The sequence below is a fragment of the Urocitellus parryii genome, chromosome 9 (genome assembly GCF_045843805.1).
Source record: "Urocitellus parryii isolate mUroPar1 chromosome 9, mUroPar1.hap1, whole genome shotgun sequence".
Classification (NCBI taxonomy): Eukaryota; Metazoa; Chordata; class Mammalia; order Rodentia; family Sciuridae; genus Urocitellus; species Urocitellus parryii.
In genome coordinates, this window is record NC_135539.1 from 74,370,145 (window position 1) to 74,391,748 (window position 21,604).

Below are 21,604 nucleotides of genomic sequence, written 5' to 3' on the forward strand. Positions count from 1 at the left end.
CAGAGGAAAAAACTGAAGCTAACCAGTTTTAATGATTGCTGGATACGTGTTGGTGAGTGGCAGGATGGGGGCTATTACCAAGTCTGAGACCTTCTCACTTATCACAGTGTCTTGTCCCTTCCAGGGCATTACCTATTGCTGATGTTAATCCCCTTCTCCCTCATGGCGTAGAGGAGTACAGCTATGCAGTATAAGGTCTCGGTGACATCTGGCATGGTCACTGTAGAGCTAGGTCTCCTGAGGCAAAAGAGCAGCTGCTGGATGTCATTCACACTGCTGGAGAGGAGCACCATGGCTGCCACCAAAGCCCAGACATTAACACCCTGCAAGGCAAGGTGCAAAAGATAGGAGGAGAGGCCCAGGCACAGGCCACAATCAGGAAGAACCACACCAGAGAACTAGTGAGGAAAGCCAAGTCTAGGGTTCACGTGCTACCTACTCCATCAGAACTGAGCCCATATTTCTCAACTCACCTATGGGAAATAAGAGAACTTTTTTCCTGCCCTGAATTCTGTCTTTTCCTTGCTTTTGGATTTGAGATCTTAGTTTTCTTTAATTAAATAACATTTATAAAGTATCTAAAAGAATCTTGCATAGAGATGACACTCTAAAAACACAAGTTCCCTCTCAACTCCCCATCTCTCCTCTCCAGGTAAGTGTTAAGTCCTCAGGTACACAAGTACTCGGCAGAATCAAAACAGGTAACTGGCTAACAAGTTCTTACCTGTACTGAAGAAAAGTTAGAAATACAAAAGAACACTGCAGTCTTTAGGCAGGACATCAAGACTGACAACTTCCTAGTGTTGTGATGTTAATTTACTTGGGTTATTAAATAGTCAATAATGGACACATCTTTATCATTCCGACATTACCAAACATCTCCTTGTTAAAGAATGCATTCCAAGAAACAGAAGTCCTATCTTCCTCTCGCTACAACCATCCTGGGAAAGAAAATGTGCTGCACCACCATCTGCAATCATTTTACTCAGGAAAGAAAGGGGATGCAGATGCCAGGACCTCTAGTCCTATGTGGCTAACAGAATGCTGGAAAAGGTGCAGGTACCTTCCAAGACAAAGCATGAGAACCCCTGATCTGGGTGAGGAGCAATCAGACTGAGATTCAGGAGCAATCAGACTAAGATTCAGAAGTTCCAGCTTCTCCTTACCTCACTGTGTTGGTAGCAAGACTCTTCCTTAAATTTCTTTGGCCTTTCAAATAACCAAAGCTGACAATGGAATGGGCTGTTTTGTAAAGAAATTCTATTACTGAGAGTGTTCAGAGGTTAGATGACCCTCTTTTAGGAATATTTCACAGAGAATTCCTCAATAGACTGGGAAATTAAACTAAATGTTTCTGCAAAATCCCTTCCAAATTCAAGAATCTACAATTTTACGGCCTCTTTTTTCTCTAAGGTGACCAATGACAAGATTAATGCTTCTAAGCATTCAGGGATACATAAAAGTTTTGAAAATGAACATAATCTTCAGCTGAACCTGATCACTAATGTACTTTCTTCCAGTGGAAAAAAGATGCCACCATCCCCCCCTGTCCCCCAGATCCTCTTAACACACCCCAGCAGCCATGAAGAGATCAGGCAGGTACTGACGCACGCACGCCTCTGCCTCAGGAAGAAGGGGATGGTCCCTCAGACTCCACAGCACCCTCTCAGGGTCTACGCTTGGGGAGCACTTAGTGGTGGCTGTGTATCTGTAAAACATTCAGAGAAGAGTCCACAAGATAGATGATCATAAGCAATGATGTGTGAGGAAGGACTTGGAAAACCATTTCCCTCACAGGAAGAAGGAAGCTCACCGTATGAGGTTCAGCACACACAGGTCTGACTCCTTCTCTATGCCACAGTTCAGCAGGATGCCATCCACCTTGCCAACAGCTTGCTCTTCATTCATCAGGTATCGATGATATAGCTTTTTCCAAGGAATGAACTATGTAGTTAAAATACAAAAACAAAAATAACATGCAGGCAATGATTAGTACAAAGTAGATTACATAAACCCAGACAATCTTCTACCAGTTGAAAAGCAGTTATAGGTTACAAATCATAAGCTGAACAGATCATGTAGAAATATCATACAAAGTTTGGTTAGAAACTAGAACTGGGTCTTGTTTCTAACACTAACTAGTTATAGTTTAGGAAAACTTAGTGCTTCAGTTTCTATATCTGGAACAACAAGTCACTAATAGAGTTTAATGAGGATAAAATAATATGACAACTATTGCTATATTAATATCAGACAAAGCAGATTTTAAGTCAAAAACTGTTACATGAGACTTTAAAGGATGTTATATAATGAAAAAAAGGTCAATTTACCAAGAAGATACAATTATAGATATGTATCAAACACCAGAGCTCTTAAACAAATGAAGCAAATACTGATAGAACTGAAGGAAGAAATAACACCCAATTTCAAAGGATGAAACCCGTCAGACGATGAATAAGGAAATAGCACTGAAACAACACTACAGACTCATAAATCTAACAGATATATTCAGGATGCTCCACTCAACAACAGCAGAATATATACTGTTCTCAACATGAATATTTTCCAGGACAGATCACAAAACTAGTGTTGAAAAGTTTTAAATGGGACTGGGGTTTTGGTTCAGTGGTGGAGCACTCGCCTCACACATCCAAGGCCCTGGGTTCGATCCTCAGCACCACATAAAAATAAAATAAAGTTTAAAACAATGAATTATGAAGTATTCTCTTAAAAAGAAAATGGGCTGGGATTGTGGCTCAGCAGTAGAGCACTTGCCTAGCACGGGCAGGACCTGGGTTCAATCCTTAGCACCACATAAAAAAATAAAGGCATTGTGTTGTGTCCATCTACACCTAGGAAATAAATATTTTTTAAAAAAAAGTTTTTAAAAAAGTGGTTTTTTAAAAATATTTATTTTTTAGTTGGACACAATACCTTTATTTCACTCATTTATTTTTATGTGGTGCTGAGGATCGAAACCAGGGTCTCTCACGTGCGAGGCGAGGGCTCTACCGCTGAGCCACATCTCCAGCCCCCCCAAAAAATTATGCTAAGTGAAGCTAGTCAATCTTTAAAAAACAAATACCAAATGACTCCTTTGATATAAGGGGAGTAAACAAGGACAGGGTAGGGACGAAGAGCTTGAGAAGAAGATTTACATTAAACAGGGATGAGAGGTGGGAGGGAAAGGGAGTGAGAAGGGAAATTGCATGGAAATGGAAGGCGATCCTCAGGGATATACAAAATGTCATACAAGAGGAAAGGAGGGGTAAGACAAGATAATACAAATGGAAGAAATGATTTACAGTAGAAGGGGTAGAGAGAGAAAAGGGGAGGGGAGGGGAGGGGAGGGGAGGGGAGGGGGATAGTAGAGAATAGGACAGACATCAGAATACATCAGACACTAGAAAGGCAATATGTCAATCAATGGAAGGGAAACTGATGTGATACAGCAATTTGTATACGGGGTAAAAGGGGGAGTTCATAATCCACGTGAATCAAACCGTGTAATATGATGTATTAAGAACTATGTAATGTTATGAACGACCAATAAAAAAAAAAATAAAAAAATAAAAAAAATAAATAAAAAAAGTTTTAAATGATGAAATTATACAAGATATCTTTCTCAACAATGAGATAAAACTAAAAATTAACTTATCTGGAAAATATATAAATCACAGAATTTAAATAACACATGCTTAAAACAACCAAAGGGTCAAAGAATAAATCACAAAGAAAATTAGAAAATACCTGAGGCAAATGAAAAGGAAAACACAACAGAGGTATGTAGTGAAAGCACTGCTGATAGGAAAGTTTGTAGCTATAATTACACTTAAAAAAAAAAAAAAAGAGGAAAGATCTGAAATGAACACTGTACCTATACCTCAAGGCACTAAAAAAAGAAGCCCAAAGTTAGCCAAAGAAAGGAAATTTAAAAGATCAGAGGAGGTGTGACATGATGGCAGAGGACCTGCCTAGCAGGTACAAGGTCCTAGATTTGATCCCCAGCACTTGGGGGAAGGGGAGAGATGTGTAAAAAACATTAGAACAGAAATAAATGTAAAAGAACAAAACAAAACAAAATTAACAAAACACAAAGTGCTATTTTTTTTAGGCAAGAAAAATTAAAATTGGGAGCTAGAGATATAGCTCAGTTGGCAGAATACTTGCCTCGAATGTACAAGGCCCTGGGTTCAATTCCTAGCACCACACACACACAAAAAAAAAAAAAAAAAAAGAAAAAGAAAATCTTAATAAGCCTTTAACTAGACTAAAAGACCATTCAAATAACTAAATTACGAGATAAAATAAGGGACATTAAAACTGATGCTACACAAAAGGATTATAAAAGAGTACTATGAACAATGATATACCAATAAATTGAGTAACAGAAGAAAATAAATTCCTAGAAACACAACCTATCAAGACTAATTCATAAAGAAACAGAAAAACTGAAGAGATCAATGAGTAAAATGGATTAGTAATTTAAAAGCTTTCAAAGAAGAAAAGCCTGTGACCAGATGGCTTTGCTGGAGGATTCTACCAAACATTTAAAGAATAATCGATGCTAATGTTACTCATATTCTTCCCAAAAACTGAAGTGAGGGAACATTTTCAAACTCATTCTATGAGGTAAGCATTACCATGATATTAAAGCCAGACAGAGACACTAAAAGAACAGAGCCTGAGAACTATGACAGATTGTTGAAAATAAATACATCATGTAATTGTTAATAATGATAAAAACAGCCTTATCTACCATTTCAATAGGTAAATACAAACTGGGACACTGTCCCAAGAATCTTCTCAAGCAGAATGAAAAAACAAAAACAAAACAAAACAAAACAAACTCTCCCTTATTCCCACCTTCAACTTCTGAGTACACACCAAAGTGCTCAACTAGTGGACAGAAATACAATGACACAAACAGAATTCACATATGAAAGCAGGAAGATATTTCTCTCAAGAAACTAGGAGCTAGGATCATGAGCAAAGAATGAAGCTGGAGTGATGTTGAAATTTCCTCCAAAATCTTTTGTTTAGAAGAAAAATTTTCTCTATCTTAATATATCATGCACTCCATCCCTAAATGTTTAAACATCAGTATGTTGAAGGGAGATTTAATCTCTGTATCTCTGATTTGTCCCCTATAGGTGTTTAGGGGATAGGTAAGTGGGCAAAACATTCTCTAGTCCTCAGGTTTACCTAAGAACCCAAACCTATACTAGAAAGGAGGATAATGAACATAGGACAGAGAGCCAAAGCAATAATATGACCAACTGTAGCAGCAAGAGATCTCAATCTCAACAGGTACTCAGGGTGATTCCAATGCAATACTCAATGATCACCTGTTCTCTCTCTATAAATGGTGGAACATAATGGAGAATGTAGAAATGAATAAGACAATCAACTTTCAACAAATGGGATAACCAACTTAAATCATCAGCTTCTAATAGTGAGAAAATAAGCTTAAGTAGAGAAGAAAGCTGTCTAAAACTGTAATACAGTATGTGATAAATTATGTTAACAGAAGTATAAATTGCTATAGTAATGCAAAGAGGAGACAATGATTAACCTCAACAGGATGAAATGAGAAAGAATGGTGAATACAGAGTAAAGCCTTGAACAGATATGAAGGACCCTTCAAGTGGGGTGGGGAGATTAGAGCACACCGTGGTGGGCCAGAACATGCAGTTTACAATCGAGACAGAACAGAGAGATGAGCTGAGATGAACAAAATAAGGAGACTAGATTGACAGAGGGGACAAGCCTGGAAGGCCTGAACCTAGAAAGTCCCAAGCTTTCAATTTTGTGAATATTTCATCAAACTTGACACAGGTGCATTAAAATGGGACAGAGATCATAACCTAGAGATTGTATTAGTATTATTATTTTAGTACATATTATGCAATTATAATTAATTATAATTTAATTTTTATTTATTTAATGTATGTATATATGTGTTACTGGGGATTTACCCCACAGGCTCTTTACCACTGAGCTACATACCCAGTCCTTTTAAAATTTACAGACAGGGTCTCACTAGGTTGCTGAGGCTGGCCTCAAGCTTGTAATCCTCTTGCCTCAGTCTCCCAAGGTGCTACGATTATAAGTGTGCACCACCATGCCCAGCTTATTTAAATTTTTTTTTAACATGCTCCACATCTGGAATGATGGGACAAAAATTAAATGCCCTTTGGAATATGGACATTATTCTGAAAGGAAATGAAAAACCACCATTTCTGAAGAGATCATTAAATAAAGCTAATATACAAGCTTTTAGAGGGACTTTCACTCAACTGAGCACTTTACTTACCAGTGGGTCACTGATTATCTCCTTCCAAAGGTGGCACACCAAGCTCAGATTACAATAGAGGTCTTCCACAGGGAGGAAGGCAAAGATGTGCCTCAGGACTTCACTAGGCAAACTACAGATGTGGCTTGGCACTTCTTGGCAGGGCAAAGTCCCAAGCAGCCCATAATATGAGTCAGGAATGGGGTCAGGACCAATGTCCTCAATGTCTTGGCCAGTTTCTCCCAACTCTGCAAAGCGCTGTGACAAACAGTCCTCTGTCTCTTGCCTGGCCTCCCTAGGCCTTGTGCATAATGACGACAAATGTCGTGGGGTTTTCTTAGCAACTCCATCCCTGTGGCTGGTCCCTGTGGCATTATTACTCTCTTCCTCAAAGGACCAAGAGCGCTTTCTGGGGGGCAGAGCAGACCCCAACGAACCCAATCTCTCTTCTCCATCACCTTCCTGAGGCAGGGTACCACTGCTCTCTGCAGCAAAGATCATGTCACCCTCCAAGTCCTGACAGTTGTCCTGGCCAACAGAACTGCTTTTGGCCATGTCATTGGTGCGCCGCTGCTGATCAGCTAGGAAGAACTCAGGGTTGTATCTCTGACATCCTTGACCTGTAGAGAAAATGCAAACAGAATGGACAAAAATGATCCATGGCTGCTGACCTGCAGTTGATCCAAACAAGACAACCTAACTGAACAACAATGTTCAATTATTGATGTAGACAGAGGAAAGAGACAAGGATATGTTTATGGGTCAGGAATGTATATAAATAGTTAATTCAAAGAGTACCAAACACATACTTGGAAATAGATGGAGACCACTCTTCTAGTGGTGTGATGGTCAACTTTATAACTTACAATATACACAAGCAACAAGTCATAACGCTGCACAAGGAAACCTGAATGGATAGAAAGGAAACGACTGCTCCCATTCACACATCTGCTCACATGAGGCATGTCCTGGCTTTCTCCTACAACAGCAAGTCTACTTTTGTGTGAGTAAAAAGGAATATGCTTTAGGTTATCAAGTTTGGAAAGTCCTATTCTTCTCATCTGATGGAGTTAAAGCCCTTTTTATTTCCTCTGTGAAGCTGATGCATTAATTTATTTTTTAAAAAAAGAAATCAGAATTATTATCATATAATTAGAGTGGTATTTAATCTCTTCTACACTTTATTTAAACACCATTTACTAACTACTCATAATTCTAAGACAAATATAAAGTGACAGTCCATGATCTCACAGACATTTCAGGCATGTAATGAAGCCTACATAGTGATTTCCCATATCCCCATGCTATTTTCAGACTCCAAAAAAATTATTTCTAAAAGCCAATGAAGTAAGCACCTTATAAATATACAACTAAATACACAACTATATACATTCCTTTCTAAATGGCTATGGCCAACGTCCTTACTTCGGAAAGTAAGAGAATAAACTGAAAGAAGGCTTGACCTTTAATTAAATTTACGGAAATGAAATGAATATTTCCTCTACATTAGGGGAAAAAACAATTATAACTGCCTCTGATAGATATCCTGAATTTTAAAGACAATAAGGCCTGGTTAAATCCTGCTATTTGCTAATTGTCAGATTCAGTCACACTAATAGTTAAGATCCTACTACATGCTTAGTGCCATATTCCAAATGCTACAGAACTTACAACATAGATGAGAAGTTCACTTGTACACACAAAACAAACTAAATATCAGACAATATGTAGTTTAAAATTGGTTACAGTAGTTCCCAAAACTGACACATATTATAATATTTAAAGATGACTAGATTATATTTAAATTGGATTCTGAAATTAGACATACCAAAGGGAACTAAGGCAATCTAGATTATACTAACAGGTATGAACAAAAGCAGGAATTCATTTGGTACAGGGAAAGGTAATAAGAGAACCAAACTCCCAGAAGTAGAATTTCTGCATGTTTATAATTAATACCAAAATGAGGAGACAGAAGAGTTATTATCCTGATTTGATCATTACACACTGTATATACACATTAAATTATGATATGTATCCTACAAATGAGTACAATATGTCAATGACAACAAATATGTCAATTTTAATAATTAAAATCATTAGGTAATGAAAGCAAAAATTTGATTCCATTGTATTAACAAGAAAACATATTAAGTTCTTAAGAATGGCTGTAACATTATAGAAAATAATAATGGGATATTTATTAGTTATCAACAATTCATTATCACATATTCCACTTGATTTGAAAAAAATCTGAAGTCAAGGAGAAAGGTTACTGCAATGGTCCAAATACTAGATGACAGGGCACACTGTGCCATGAAAGCACTGAATGAGGAAATATAATAACACAGTGGACCTAGTGACAGTTTGGACAAAGATGATTAATACTCAAGTAATTACAAATGTTTCTGGACTGGCAAACTGGTGATATTGGTTCATGTCTTTTATCAGGGTATAACTCACAAATTAAGAGGTTCCCTGGGGTTTTTAATCAACATTATAAGAAGATAGAATTTTCACAGAGAATTCAAAAATAATGAAACAATTGTCAAACTATTACAACAGGACTACAAAATCACAGCAGCAATATTTATAAGTACTTTTATACTAGAAGCTATCCAAAGGCCATACAGACTACAGATTCTGAAAAGTAAGATATTTTTTTGAAGACATACCCCTACTCCCTCTTTTTGTTCTGGGTCTAGGATAGAGACCATGATTCGGATCTCTGTTTGTCCATCTCTGACTGAAGGGCTGGGTCACAGTCAAATGACTCTGAGCCAAATGTTGGCAGTCGATGGCTGTAAGATGCTTCCGCTTAAACCGTCTCACTGTATTATACCAACAGGCAAAAGAAATGGGATATTCATTAGTTATCACCAATTCTACAAGGCAATCAGCAAATTATACTCAATTTTTTAGGAACATAGTGACTAATGAGTGATTTTTTTTAAACTATTTTTTTAGTTGTAGGTGGACATAATATCTTTATTTATTTATATGTGGAGCTGAGGATTGAATCCAGGACCTAACACTTTCTAAGGCAAGTGCTCTACCACTGAGCCCCAGCCCCAGCCTATGAGGAGTGATTTTATTGATTACCCAATCAGCCCTTCTGTCTTCCCTATATGCCCACCATCTTTTAGTGATTTCACAATGTCTTAGGATTTCTTCTTAAAATTTAAGAATTTCCAATGACATTATAAGATTCTAAAATGAGTTTTTTTTTAGTATTTGTTAATTAAACTTCCTAGAGAACTTTATCATGAGATATTTATTCAAAATGAAGTTGCCACTAAGGAATAAGTGATATTTGGCAGCTTTTCCTTGCCTCTGTCTAGGCCACATATGTTGCTACACTAACCACAAATAAATTTAAGAGTTAACTACAGCTTTTAAAAAAATAATAAGAACTTTTATAATTTAATCTTTGTCCACTGTTTTTTTCAATTGTGGTTAGAAAAACATATATATAAACTTAAAAGAGTCGGCTATGATATTTTAAAAAACAAATTTACCATCCCATACACACACACACACACACACACACACACACACACACACACACACACACCAGTATCTATAAGTCTCAGAAGCAAACAAACATAATAAAACTATTGTAAACTACTCAAGAGAATGACCATAATGCAGAGAGCTCTCAGGCCCAAGAGCATCTCAGTATGGAGAATAGATTTAGGACAAGAGAAAGGCCCCAAGAGAAAGAGAATAGAATCCACTTTTCAGGACCTTCAGAGGAGGAAAGTTCCTATTTTCTCTCAGCAATATATCACAGCATCAACTGAGCCTAAAATTCTGTTTCAATAGCACCAAAATAAAGGGGCTGGAGGTATAGCATAGTGTTATAATGCTTTGGTATATGTGTGAGGCCATGGGTTTTATCCCCAACAACAACAAAAAAAAGTACAAAAATATTTTGTGTTATATTATTCATTTTCTGTCACGCAATGCTTTTTCATATTTAGCCAAGATTCTTCATGCTTCTCTGTTCTTCAGGTAAGATCTAAATACCTCCTCCTTCCCCATAGCATTAAAATTATAAGTAGAATAGTTTTTTGTTGTTGTTTTAAGATAAGTACAGAGGCTGGTGTGGTAAAGCAGCTGAAGAGTCTGAGGCAGGAGAATCGCAAGTTCAAAGACAGCCTCAGCAAAAGCCAGGCACTAAGCAACTCAGTGAGACCCTGTCTCTAAATGAAATACAAAATAGGATTGGGGATGTGGCTCAGGGTTCAAGTGCCCCTGAGTTCAATCCTCAGTACCAAAAAAAAAAAAAAAAATAGTAGTACAGATATATAGAATTAAAGTTACCTTTTGTTGGAGATGATCAAGAGGATAAAAGCAGTTCCTTACCAGTACCTTATTTTCACAAGTCCTAAAATAAACTGAATCTCACTAGCCATTTCCTTTATACTTTAAAACATATAAAATCAAAACACTACTAAGTATAACTAGTACAGTTAATATTTTTTAATCAATATTCCTTCCCAGTAAACAGCCTCTTCAGAAAAATCACCCTTAAAATTTCCACTAATTCGGGCTGGAGTTGTGGCTCAGCAGTAGAGCACTTGCCTAGCACATGTGAGGCCCTGGGTTCAATCCTCAGCATCACATATAAATAAAATAAAGGTATTGTGTCCGACTACAACTAAAAAAATTTTTTTTTAAATTCAGTAATTCTTTTAAGGTGTAATATAAGTTTTTTTAAAACTTCATGAATTGTAAGACTTCTCAAAAATAAATTATACACACAAAAATAGTTCTGTGAGCCACTCTAAAAGGATGCTGAAGACCACAGAACCACTGAATTTAGAACATGCAGTACTACCATTGTTAAGCTACAGCAACATCAGTTACGAAATGCTCACTCTGATGAGAGCAGCACTGATTAGCATAGATGATGGCCCTAACAGAAGAACTGGGTTTGAGTCCAGCTGACCACTTGCTTGCTATATGACTTCAGGTCACTTTGCTTCTCTCTTAGAGACTTAGGATTAAATGAGAAAATATACCCAAAATTGTTTGTCAAATATAAAACCCTATGAAAATATATCTATCTGCTTCCTCTATTTAACAAGGCCTATCTGATTAACTTTCTTAAAACATGGAAATATCTTTAAAATATTAAGATGACTCCATCTAATGGGACGACAGGAAGTACAGCAGCAGCTAGCCCAATTACAGCCAATTCTGTGTTGGAAATAGCTTTATAAAACAGCACGTAATATCTCAATCATTATTAACAGAAAATCAAATATCTTCATTGCTTTAATGAATTCGTAAAATTTTTTGTTGTTTTTCAACAATTTCTCTAAACAAGTCTTATTCACCCACATAAAAGCAAAAAAAAAAAAAAAGGAAAGTTTTCTACATAGAAAAGGATATGTTTGAACTTCTCTACATTGTGAGAAAAAACAAAGCCTGATCCCTTTTAAAAATAAGACTTCAAATTTTACCACCTCTGTTTAAACCTTTCATATCAAAAATAAAACCCAATTATTATTTTGTCTGAAAGAGGCCCTATGGTAAGAATGGAAAAGAAATAAGGAAAAGCTGTGAGGTGCCTTCCAATGTAGAACTATCTGGGCCCTAGATGAGATGCTCCAACTTGGCTCTCCCAGAAGAGCAGCTGCAGGCTTCCATGCATCAAACCCCTTATTCCTAGCTATCAAAATGATCTCTAGTCTCAATATTTCCAGATGCTTCAGAGCTGACAAGCATAGTCTACAATTAGAATTGGAGATATTAGAGAACTGTTACGAACAGACAGAAGATATCTCATGAAAACAGAAGAACATCTATTGCCAAACTGGCCTAGAGAGGAAAAGCTTTCACAGATAAAACCATCAAAATAGGGGGCCAGTCATAGGCCTGCTTAGCGGGGTAAATACAAGTCAGGTAAAAAGGGTTCTGAAAATCAGTAAAGAGACAGATAACCAATAACAACATTAGGCTTAATTAAGAATTCTGATGCGTGTTCAAATCCATGATACACTTCTAAATGTGACTTTTAGAAATATTTATTTAGAGGCTGGAGTTGTGGCTCAGAGATAGAGCACTTGCCTGGCATATGTGGGGCACAGCATGTGTGAAGCACTGGGTTTGATTCTCAGCACCACAAAGAAATAAAATAAAGGTTCATCAACAACAACAACAAAAAAAAAAAAACTCTAAAAAAAGATATACTGTTGTTATACAAAAGAGAGGCTGAAAATAGATTTGTACAGATTTGTATGCTTATGCATACAGGATGAACCTTGGAACCTTTTCTGTAAAGTATGGAAGAATGGCCTCATCCCATCTTTCTCCAGCCAACTAAACAACAAAGGGACCCTAGTAAGAAAAACAGGCATGTACACTAATCATCAAACTGACATGTCTCAATCATGTGCTTTAGAGTCAAAAATACAGTTAGTATGCTCCAAGATAAGAACTAGTCTGCCTTTTTCACTGCCATACCATCGGCACACAGCAATGCCAGACACACAGTGCACGCTATGGACTGAATGTTTAGGTCCCCACAAACTCATGTTAAAATCCTAACTCCCAATCTGATAATATTAAGAGTTGGGACCCTACGAGGGGTGTTTAGGTCTTAAGTCCTCGTGAATTGAACTGGTGTGCTTATAAAACAAACTCCACAGAGCTCCCTTGCCCCTTCACCCGTGTGAGAACAAAGTGAAAAGATACCACCCACAAACCAAGAAGTGAGCCCTCATAAGATACCAAATCTGCAAGTGCTTTGTTCTTGGATTTCCCTGTTTCCAGTATTGGGAGAATACACTTATTTTGTTTATAAGCTACCCAGTTTATAATAGAAATTTTACTATAGCAGTCTGAATGGACTAAGAACACATAATAATGAGAGCTGGTGCTGTGGCTCAGTGGTAGAGCACACTTGCCTCACACATGTGAGGCATGTGGTTCTATCCTCACCACCACGTAAAATTAAATAAACAAACAACGGTATTATGTCCATCTACAACTAAAAATATTTTTAAATAACAAAAATAAATAAGTAATGAGTGAAAGATGGCCCAGAAGGATAGGGTAAAAGGGGTCAAGACTTTTAACATGGAATTTGGCAAGGGCAGACCCACTGGGAGACCTCCTTAAAGGTACACCAGATAGATAAGAGAACATCCAAGGTGTTCATTCCTAAAAGAAACTGGGGGGGAAATAGGTATATTTTTGTGAGGTCTATGCAGGTATATGTACAGGTATATATTTTTATTTATGTATTACTTCATAAAATACATTTGAATTCAAAATGCTTATTGAGAAGGTTACGTGTTTGCAGAAATATAATAAAAGCACAAGAATAAGAGAGCTAATGGGAACTTTAGAACAAAGTGTTTTGTTTCCAGAGAGTTCTGATACATTCCTCTGTACTTCTGATATAAAGCCTCTATAGAAGGAGCTAAGATTAACAACTGGAGGAGGAGGGCACCTCAGCTGGGAGACATGGCTTCTGTGTACTAACAAATTGCCTCTATTATCCACTGGAAATGGTGCTAAGTCATGACTTGCAGGCATGTAGAGCTGGCACTTTCATCAGATTTACATATGAAAAACAGGAGAACTAAACTGCATCTCCGGTCCCTTGGAGATAAGTGCTGTCATACACTGAAGTGAGAGCTATGAGCCCTGAATCTATCTGTTCTGAAGTTAAGTCATTTAATACCTCCTCAAAGCCTCAACCCAGAGGCCAGGTAGTCTGTTAGAAGACCACCTCCTGCAGGCAGGTACATGCATTACTAAAATTTATGAAAATGGGGAGTATAATAACCTGACACACTGAACCCAAAAAACCCTATTATAATATGTGAGTACTGTGACACCCACAGTGAGGGTAACAAAACCTACCTCTGTACCTGTGTCAAAACCTAGCAAGGAAACTCTTAGAATTACGTGACTACCATACCAATTTGAACGTCTCCTAAAAGGTACATGAGTCATATTTTGATAGCATTAGTGTTCTTGCTAAATTATTTTTTAAAACCTACACTAAAATTTCAATCATTCTTTTATTTTTATTAATATGCCTTTTTAAAAAGCATTTCAAATACAACTTTATCAAAATAAAAATTGCTCAAATGCTGACTCTTCCATATAATTTTCTTCCCTGAGTCACACAAACCTAATTTTATTCCTCCCTCCTAAGCAGTGAATGTACTTAACACCTCTTTTACAGGGTGTTGTTAGAAGCTGTTTGTGACTCTTAAGAAGTGAAGTTAAAGAATGCTACATGATAAATGTACACAGATAAAGGGAAACCATGTCTAAACTAGGTTTCCTATGCATGGAAAGGGCTAGAATTGCTCATGAGGCTTTCCAAACCATGTGAGACACCCCCCCCAAAAAAAATGCTCAAATTATTTCTCTCCATACCAAAGGATCTGTACCCCTGTATCCCTACCAAACTTAAATTAATGTCATATCCTTTAGATGTTAGGACCAGAAAAAGGAAAAAAAAAAAAAACTGACAATGTATGAAAACCATTTTGTCAAACAACTTTGCCCAGACAGGTGAGGTGGCTACGCCTGTAATCAGGTGAAGACAGTAGGATCAAAAGTTCAAGGCCAGCCTGGGCAAATTAGGGAAGCCCAAGCAATTTAAGGAGACCCTGTCTCAAAATAAAAAGTAAAAAAGACTGAGGGTGTAGTTCAATGGCAAGTGCCCCAGTACCAAACAAAAACAAAACAAAACCAATTCTGCCCAGGCCCGGGTAAGCCCATTCCCATATTGCTTTTTATGGGACGGCCCTCTTAGAGTGACTTCTCTGACCCCTACTCTAGGGTCCCTCTTTCTAATAACCGATATTCCTCTACTAATACCCTTAGCTTTCAGCTCCAGCTCAGTGGACCACTGGCACCTCTGCCTTTCTGGTCATTGCTGACTTTAAGGCAGTCATTACCTGCGGTTTGGCTCTTTTCCAAATGTCAAACTCTTCACTTGGATGACAGTCTATTTTATCCTAGCCTGCTCCACCCTGTATCATTCCCTAGGCATCCCTGATGGAGCAGATCAGGCTCTCCGCAGTCTCCCTTGAACTATACTCATTACTCACACTCTACTACTTGCACTAAAAGTAAGGATCACATTCACCATCACTTATCCCTCAAAGGGCTTAGCACAGAACTGCAGATAATATTTAAATACTTGTTGAACGAAAAACATGTTTTTAATTACTCAGTTATGCTTTCTTTTGTCTGGTTTCATTATTTTAAACTTCTTTATTGAAAAACAACCTACAGAACAAGTACAGAAAGTGAAACTGAGTATTCTGGGTTTTGGGCAGACTTCTGTTCCTCTTCTTCCTTAGCACAAACTATCTACACTTTCCAGTTCTATGTACAACTGGAGGCATCTTAAGACTGAGTGCTAGCCAATGCAGTATGAATAAAAGCGGCGTGTGCCTTTTTCAGACCTGTCCTCCGTACTATGCCAGTTAACTTAACTGGGCAGCTGATTCCTCAGGCTACCCTTACATATTCAAGATGGAAATGCCTCTAACAGCCTGAGACCTTAGATTACTGCTTTAAAAACATCTCCTCTCCACCAAAACATCTACACACACACACACACAAAAAAAAAAACTTCCAACAACCCCCATCATCTGGAACCTTCTTAGATTATTATGGAATTGAGAAATAAACTTCTATCGTGAGATCATTTCATGTTTGGATATATTTGTTATTGCAGCAATGCTTAACCTAACCATTACAGGATCATAATTTCCTTTCTTTCCCTATCTTTACTCGTTAGAATTCTTACCAAAAAGTCCTCTTGAACTTATAGGTTACAAACCTAAAAGGACAAGATGAAAACAGTAACTGCCCAGAATTCCTAGAGGGACTGATTATCATTAAATAACTACTCGAACTGTGTGTGTGTGGGGGGGGATGGGGGGAGAATCAAGTTAACTTCTACAATGTCCCTTACTGGAAAAATTGCTCATAATTCCATACCTAATTTTGCTAATTAATGATAATTTAAAGTAACCTAACCTTATCTGGCTAGTTTCTCCACATGCTTCTCACTTTCCTTCTGATGGACAGGTGTGCAAAGATGAGTAAATCAATACCTGGTCTGGTATCTCCTATGGAGATAAAAGAGGTGCCCTGCGACATAGTCCATTATTATAACAGTAAAATTCTGGTGCTTGACAGGTCTGAGTGCAGCCTGTGAAACCATAACCCAACTTAAACACAAATAAATGTGTGTTATCCTTATCTCCAGCACTGTAATTAAAATACTCACCGGCACTTGGCAGTAATAAAACCTCCCTGTCCTTCTGAGACATTTGTAAAAATTCTTGTCATAAGAATTTAATTTGTGCCTTATACAAATTATAAATTTAATATATCTTCATTGCAATGTTGGTATTATTATTATATTAATAGCAATTACTTATCTAGGGACATATTTAATATGTCTTCTACTCATAGGCTAAGAGCTCTATGTTATAACGTAAACAGCAAAAACTTACTCATCACCAGTGCCCAATACATAAACTGTTTCATAAATAACTGCTGTTTAAATGGACAACTACAAAACTATAGGGCTTCCTTCTAAAGTTGAGTTTGTCTTCCCTGACTTTTGAATCTTAAATGATCTTAATAACTGAGTGCTTTATAGCTACTGCAGATTATTCCTATATTCTTTTTTAAAATATTTTATTTTTTAGTCATAGATGGACACAATATCTTTATTTTATTTTTATGTGGTGCTGAAGATGGAACCCAGGGCCTTGCATGTGCTAGGCGAGCACTCTAACTCTGAGCCACAACCCTAGTCCCCCTATATTCTTATTTTATCTCCATAGCAATTCCATGATTGTGCCACAGTTATACTGGGGCTGAGAGAAGATTATCAGCAAGAACTTAGGTCTTGTGGCTCTCCAGGCATAGTGTGCCTCCTACTGTAATGTTCACCCTTCTGTGTCCAGAAAGCTTTAAAACAGCTTCAAAACACTCATATTTAATTCCTATATCACTCTTTTAATCACTGTGAAATGTCCCAACCAAAGAAATTTAATAACAAATAGATATGCAGAAAACACTATGCAAGAAAAATATCACTTCTACTGTATACTCAAATGGAAAAGCTTCAAAATATCTCCCCCTTAGTTCTAAAAGAAACAAACACAGAAAGAGAACACACAGACCTAGCTCCACTGTCTGATACAATCATTCTTGACACAAAGCCAGGTCCCTTCCAGCCACTACATCCTGCTTCTTTTTACACTCAAAGGCCCAAGTCAGTAGGCTCACTCTTCCCTGAATCATCTCATACTCTGAAATACTTCCTGCTCCCTTGAAATAGGATGGGTTGGGCTGTTCTCTCTCTACATTCCTCACAAGGAACAGAATGACAAAAGAAAGGAAAAACAAGAAGACCTCTATTTACTGTCTAAAATATATCTTTATATGTTTGAAAGTCCTTTTCTACTATCAACTTATTCCACAACTACTTTTACATATGTACTACGTCCCAGTTTCATTATAAACTCCATGAAGACTTTCCTTATGGTATCCTTGATGTTAAATGTTATTTCAGACATTAAGTATATAAAAATGAATAAGTCAGACCATAAGGCAACTACCAAAACACAAATTACTAAACATAAAGCAATATGTTACATAAACAAGTGCTATTGAAGTAAACAGAGTTAGAAAAGATGGGAAAGGTTTTACAAAGAGTTGAGCCTTAGGCTGAAGAAACAATATGTGCAGACTAGGGATGTAGCTCAGCCGCACATGCACAAGGCCCTGGGTTCAATCCCCAGCACCACCAAAAAAAAAAAAAAAAAAGGTGCAAGAACACAGAGGCAAAGTAAAGCACTGTTGTGACCGAAAAGGTGGGTTCTGTCAGAACAAGAGGTTCACTAATGGGGAATAATGGGAAATAAGACCGGAAAATGCATCTGAAGCTAGACTATGAAGGTCTGTTAACACCCTGCTAAAGAAACTGGCCTTTGTCATGGAGGCAATTAGGGGTGTCTTCTATTTTAAAGCAGGATCATTACACAATCAATTTTAGACAGACATGAAGACTGTCAGGAAAACTAGTCAGAAAGTCACTCTACCAACCAATGTGAGAGTTGGCAAAGCCTAAGAGCAACAGAAATTTAGCTGAAGACAGATGAATATCAACAAGGGTTTTTTTGACAAGATGAAGAGAACATTAAGAAAAATGATTCATTAACCATATTAAAGAGTAAAAGGAGAAATAGGTTTATGTTTTGTTTTTTTCCTGTAGTGAAGGGAGATCTAAAGCTCCAGTTTTGCAAATAATTTGTTTTATTTTAAAGTATCTATGGACTGGGTGCAGTGGCACAAGCCTATAATCCCAGTGGCTTGGGAGGTTGAGGCAGGAGAATGGCAAGTTCAAAGACAGCCTCAAACAACTTAGCAAGACCCTAAGCAACTCAGCCTTGTCTCTAAAGTAAATACAAAAAAAGGGCTGGGACACTGCTCAGAGGTTAAGTGTCCCTGGGTTCAATTCCTGGTACATAAAAAAAAAAAAGTATCTGTAGAATACAGGTTAAGCTCCAAAAGATACTTTGACTGAGACTGGTCCTCAAAAGCATCTGAACAGTCAATGAAGATAAAAGACTTGTGGTATTATGATAGCTAATTTTCTAGGAGTTAGGTAACTTCACAGCCAGAAGAGCAAAGACAGAATTCATATTCAGTTCCCAAAAAAAAGAATCAGCCTAGAAAGGATAGAGAGAAATGGTAAGCAGAAAAAAAAGATAATGGAAACAAACTTGAAATTAGACTTTGAAGTCTAACAGTCTTGTGTACTTACAAATCAGCAATATCAAATCATCAGTACTTCAGTGACTAAGTTGAGTGCTATATATCCATGCAATACAGTTCAAGAAAAAGGAAAAACAGTCAAGTAGCTACTCATAACACCAATGACAATTACAGAAGTGAGACAGTAAAGGGCATACCACAAACTCCAAGTTTGCACAAAAGAAATGGGCAACCTAATAAGAAAAAAAATTCAGCTAGAACCCCAAAATAACTGGGTGATAAGTTTACTGCAGAGACCACCCCCCCACACACACACACACCCCTCCAGACCAGGCTTTTGCTCCAGAAAATCACAGACACTATGGCACAGATTCACATACTTCATCATCTAGTTACTCAAAGGGAGACAAGAGACCAAAGCTAAGTTCATAAAGCAGACAGGATAGACAGAATCAAATTGGAATATCAATTAAATAATTAATTATTGCCGGGCCAGTGGCACACACCTGTAATGCCAGCAGCTCAAGGAGTCGAGGCAGGAGAATCACAAGTCCAAAGACAGACTCAGCAAAAGTGAGGTGCTAAGCAATTCAGTGAGATCCTGTATCTAATAAATACAAAAAGGGCTGGGGATGTGACTAAGTGGTTGCGTGTCCCTGAGTTCAATCCCCAGTACCAAAAAACAAGAAAAAAATTAATTATCCTGGATTCAAATATTCCTCCTTATTGTGAACCATGTGCCTCAATTTAAAAACAAATAGGGAAGCTGAGTCAGACATGATAGCACACATCAGTAGTCCCAGCTCCTCAGGGGGTGAAGCCAGAAGATCTCTTGAGCCTTGGGGTTCGAGTCCTGACTGGGCAACATGGCTAGACTCTGTTTCAAAAAAAAAAAAAAAAAAAAAACGAAAAGAAAAACAGGGAAACTGGAGACAAAAGGCAAGAGAAGGTGGGGTAATCTGTAATTAGGAGAAAAGAATGGGGTGGAGAGAAGCACTAGTATAGACAATGGGGTGGAGAGAAGCACTAGCAGCAAAAAGTTTACCAGACACCTCAACTTCAAATCTGCACTGACTCTAACAGCTGCAGTAACACATCGCTTGGCATGTTTTAAAACTTTTTGCACTTAAAAGCACTGGTATTTGATCATCTTGTAACCTCATCCCACTTTGGAGAAGGGGTAAGCATCAATAAACTTTGACAAACTTGACCCCGTTCTGTCTCCAGTAACCATACCATTCAGGAAATAAACCAAGTTGAATATACTTATTAGTAAAGGGAGCTTATTGTCATGATCACACAGTTGAGTTTTCATTTTATCTCCCACTTATTTTAGCAGTATCTGGCACTTGCACACACAACAGTTGGTGCTATTCTTCCTTCTAGAAGACTTTATCATCCATACCTTGTTAAAATCACTAATTTCATTAGGCCTCAATTTCCCCACCTGTAAAACCAGAATGATGTTCGTGGGTTAGAAATCGAATGTCAGGTGTTTTGTAAATCAGAGTGCAATACCAAAACGGAAAGAATAACTTCTTAAATCTAACATATAATTGAGACCCCTTTTTTAGCCCTAAAGGAACTGAAAACACCAGGAGGTTAAATGACTAGTTCTTCCTAAGGTCGGGTAAGGAACACATATCTAACCTAAGCATTTCCATCACCCCTTGTACAGCTGACTCAAATCTCAACGAATCCTTCCAAAGCCCAAGGCCTGCCCACATCACCTTAATCTTCTTATATCCAGGTAAGGGGGAGGGAAAGAGAAGCAACAGAGTATCAGAAAATGACTTGCCCAAGGTCAAAACATCAGAGTAGATGAGCCAGCAACCGAGGCCACGTCCCCGTACCTCCTCCACCAGCCCCAGAGAAACGACGAGCTGGCCCTTCCTGGGCCTCAGAGAGCACCGTGGGGGCGGGGACCTGGCCCGAGCTCACCCGGCGCCCGGGCCTCCCCCGTGCGCACATCTCTACGCCAGCACCTGCCAGAAGCCCCTTACACTCACCCTCCACCGACCCCGCCCCGCCCTCTGACTTAGGGCCCCACCCCCGAGGCCCGGACCCCCGGGAAAAGCCCCATAGGTTAAGTTTCCACGCCACGGATCCCCGCCTAGACTCCCTGCCATGTCTACGGTCTCACGCACTATGGCACTCCGGACCCGAGCCCTCGCCAACGCTGCCTCAAGGCCCGCGCCGCTGGCCGCCCAGCCCAGCGTCGCCCGCAGCAAGCTCCTCCTCCGTCCCAGACAGCAAGCAGAGACAGCCACCGACTTCCTCCGCGAGCTCCGCCCCGCCTCAGCCCAGGGAAGCACCCGCCGCCAGAGCTGACGGACGGCCCCAAGAACCAATAGAGACTCGCAACCGGAGGAACTGGCTGACGGATGGCCCCAGTAACCAATAGAAACTCACGAATGTAAAGGACGCGGCCTCCGCCAGCGAGCCACGCCCTGTCCGTGCTTCCGCTCGTGCGGAGAGGCTAGGGGAAACTTTCCCAGAGTTCCTTAGAGCTGCCTGGGTTCCCGC

The 21,604-nt window shown here is 38.5% G+C and overlaps 1 protein-coding gene across 5 annotated transcripts in view; it reads right to left on the bottom strand.

Moving 5' to 3' along the window:
- Positions 1 to 21,574, bottom strand: part of Fbh1 (F-box DNA helicase 1) — a 50,435-nt gene extending 28,861 nt beyond the window's left edge. For 2 of the 5 annotated variants that reach the window (XM_026391783.2, XM_026391788.2), the window contains exons 1-6: positions 21,226 to 21,332; positions 8,971 to 9,126; positions 6,317 to 6,915; positions 1,814 to 1,944; positions 1,573 to 1,708; positions 133 to 323 (exon numbers count right to left, since the gene is read on the bottom strand). In XM_026391783.2, coding sequence (XP_026247568.1) covers positions 133 to 323; positions 1,573 to 1,708; positions 1,814 to 1,944; positions 6,317 to 6,915; positions 8,971 to 9,126; position 21,226 — 1,214 coding nt within the window. In that variant the 5' untranslated portion in view covers positions 21,227 to 21,332. Of the gene's footprint in view, positions 1 to 132; positions 324 to 1,572; positions 1,709 to 1,813; positions 1,945 to 6,316; positions 6,916 to 8,970; positions 9,127 to 21,225; positions 21,333 to 21,490 lie in introns of those variants that run through there. The other 3 variants (XM_026391787.2, XM_026391786.2, XM_026391785.2) reach the window with 3 other exon arrangements.
- Between the last annotated feature and the right edge of the window lie 30 nt (positions 21,575 to 21,604).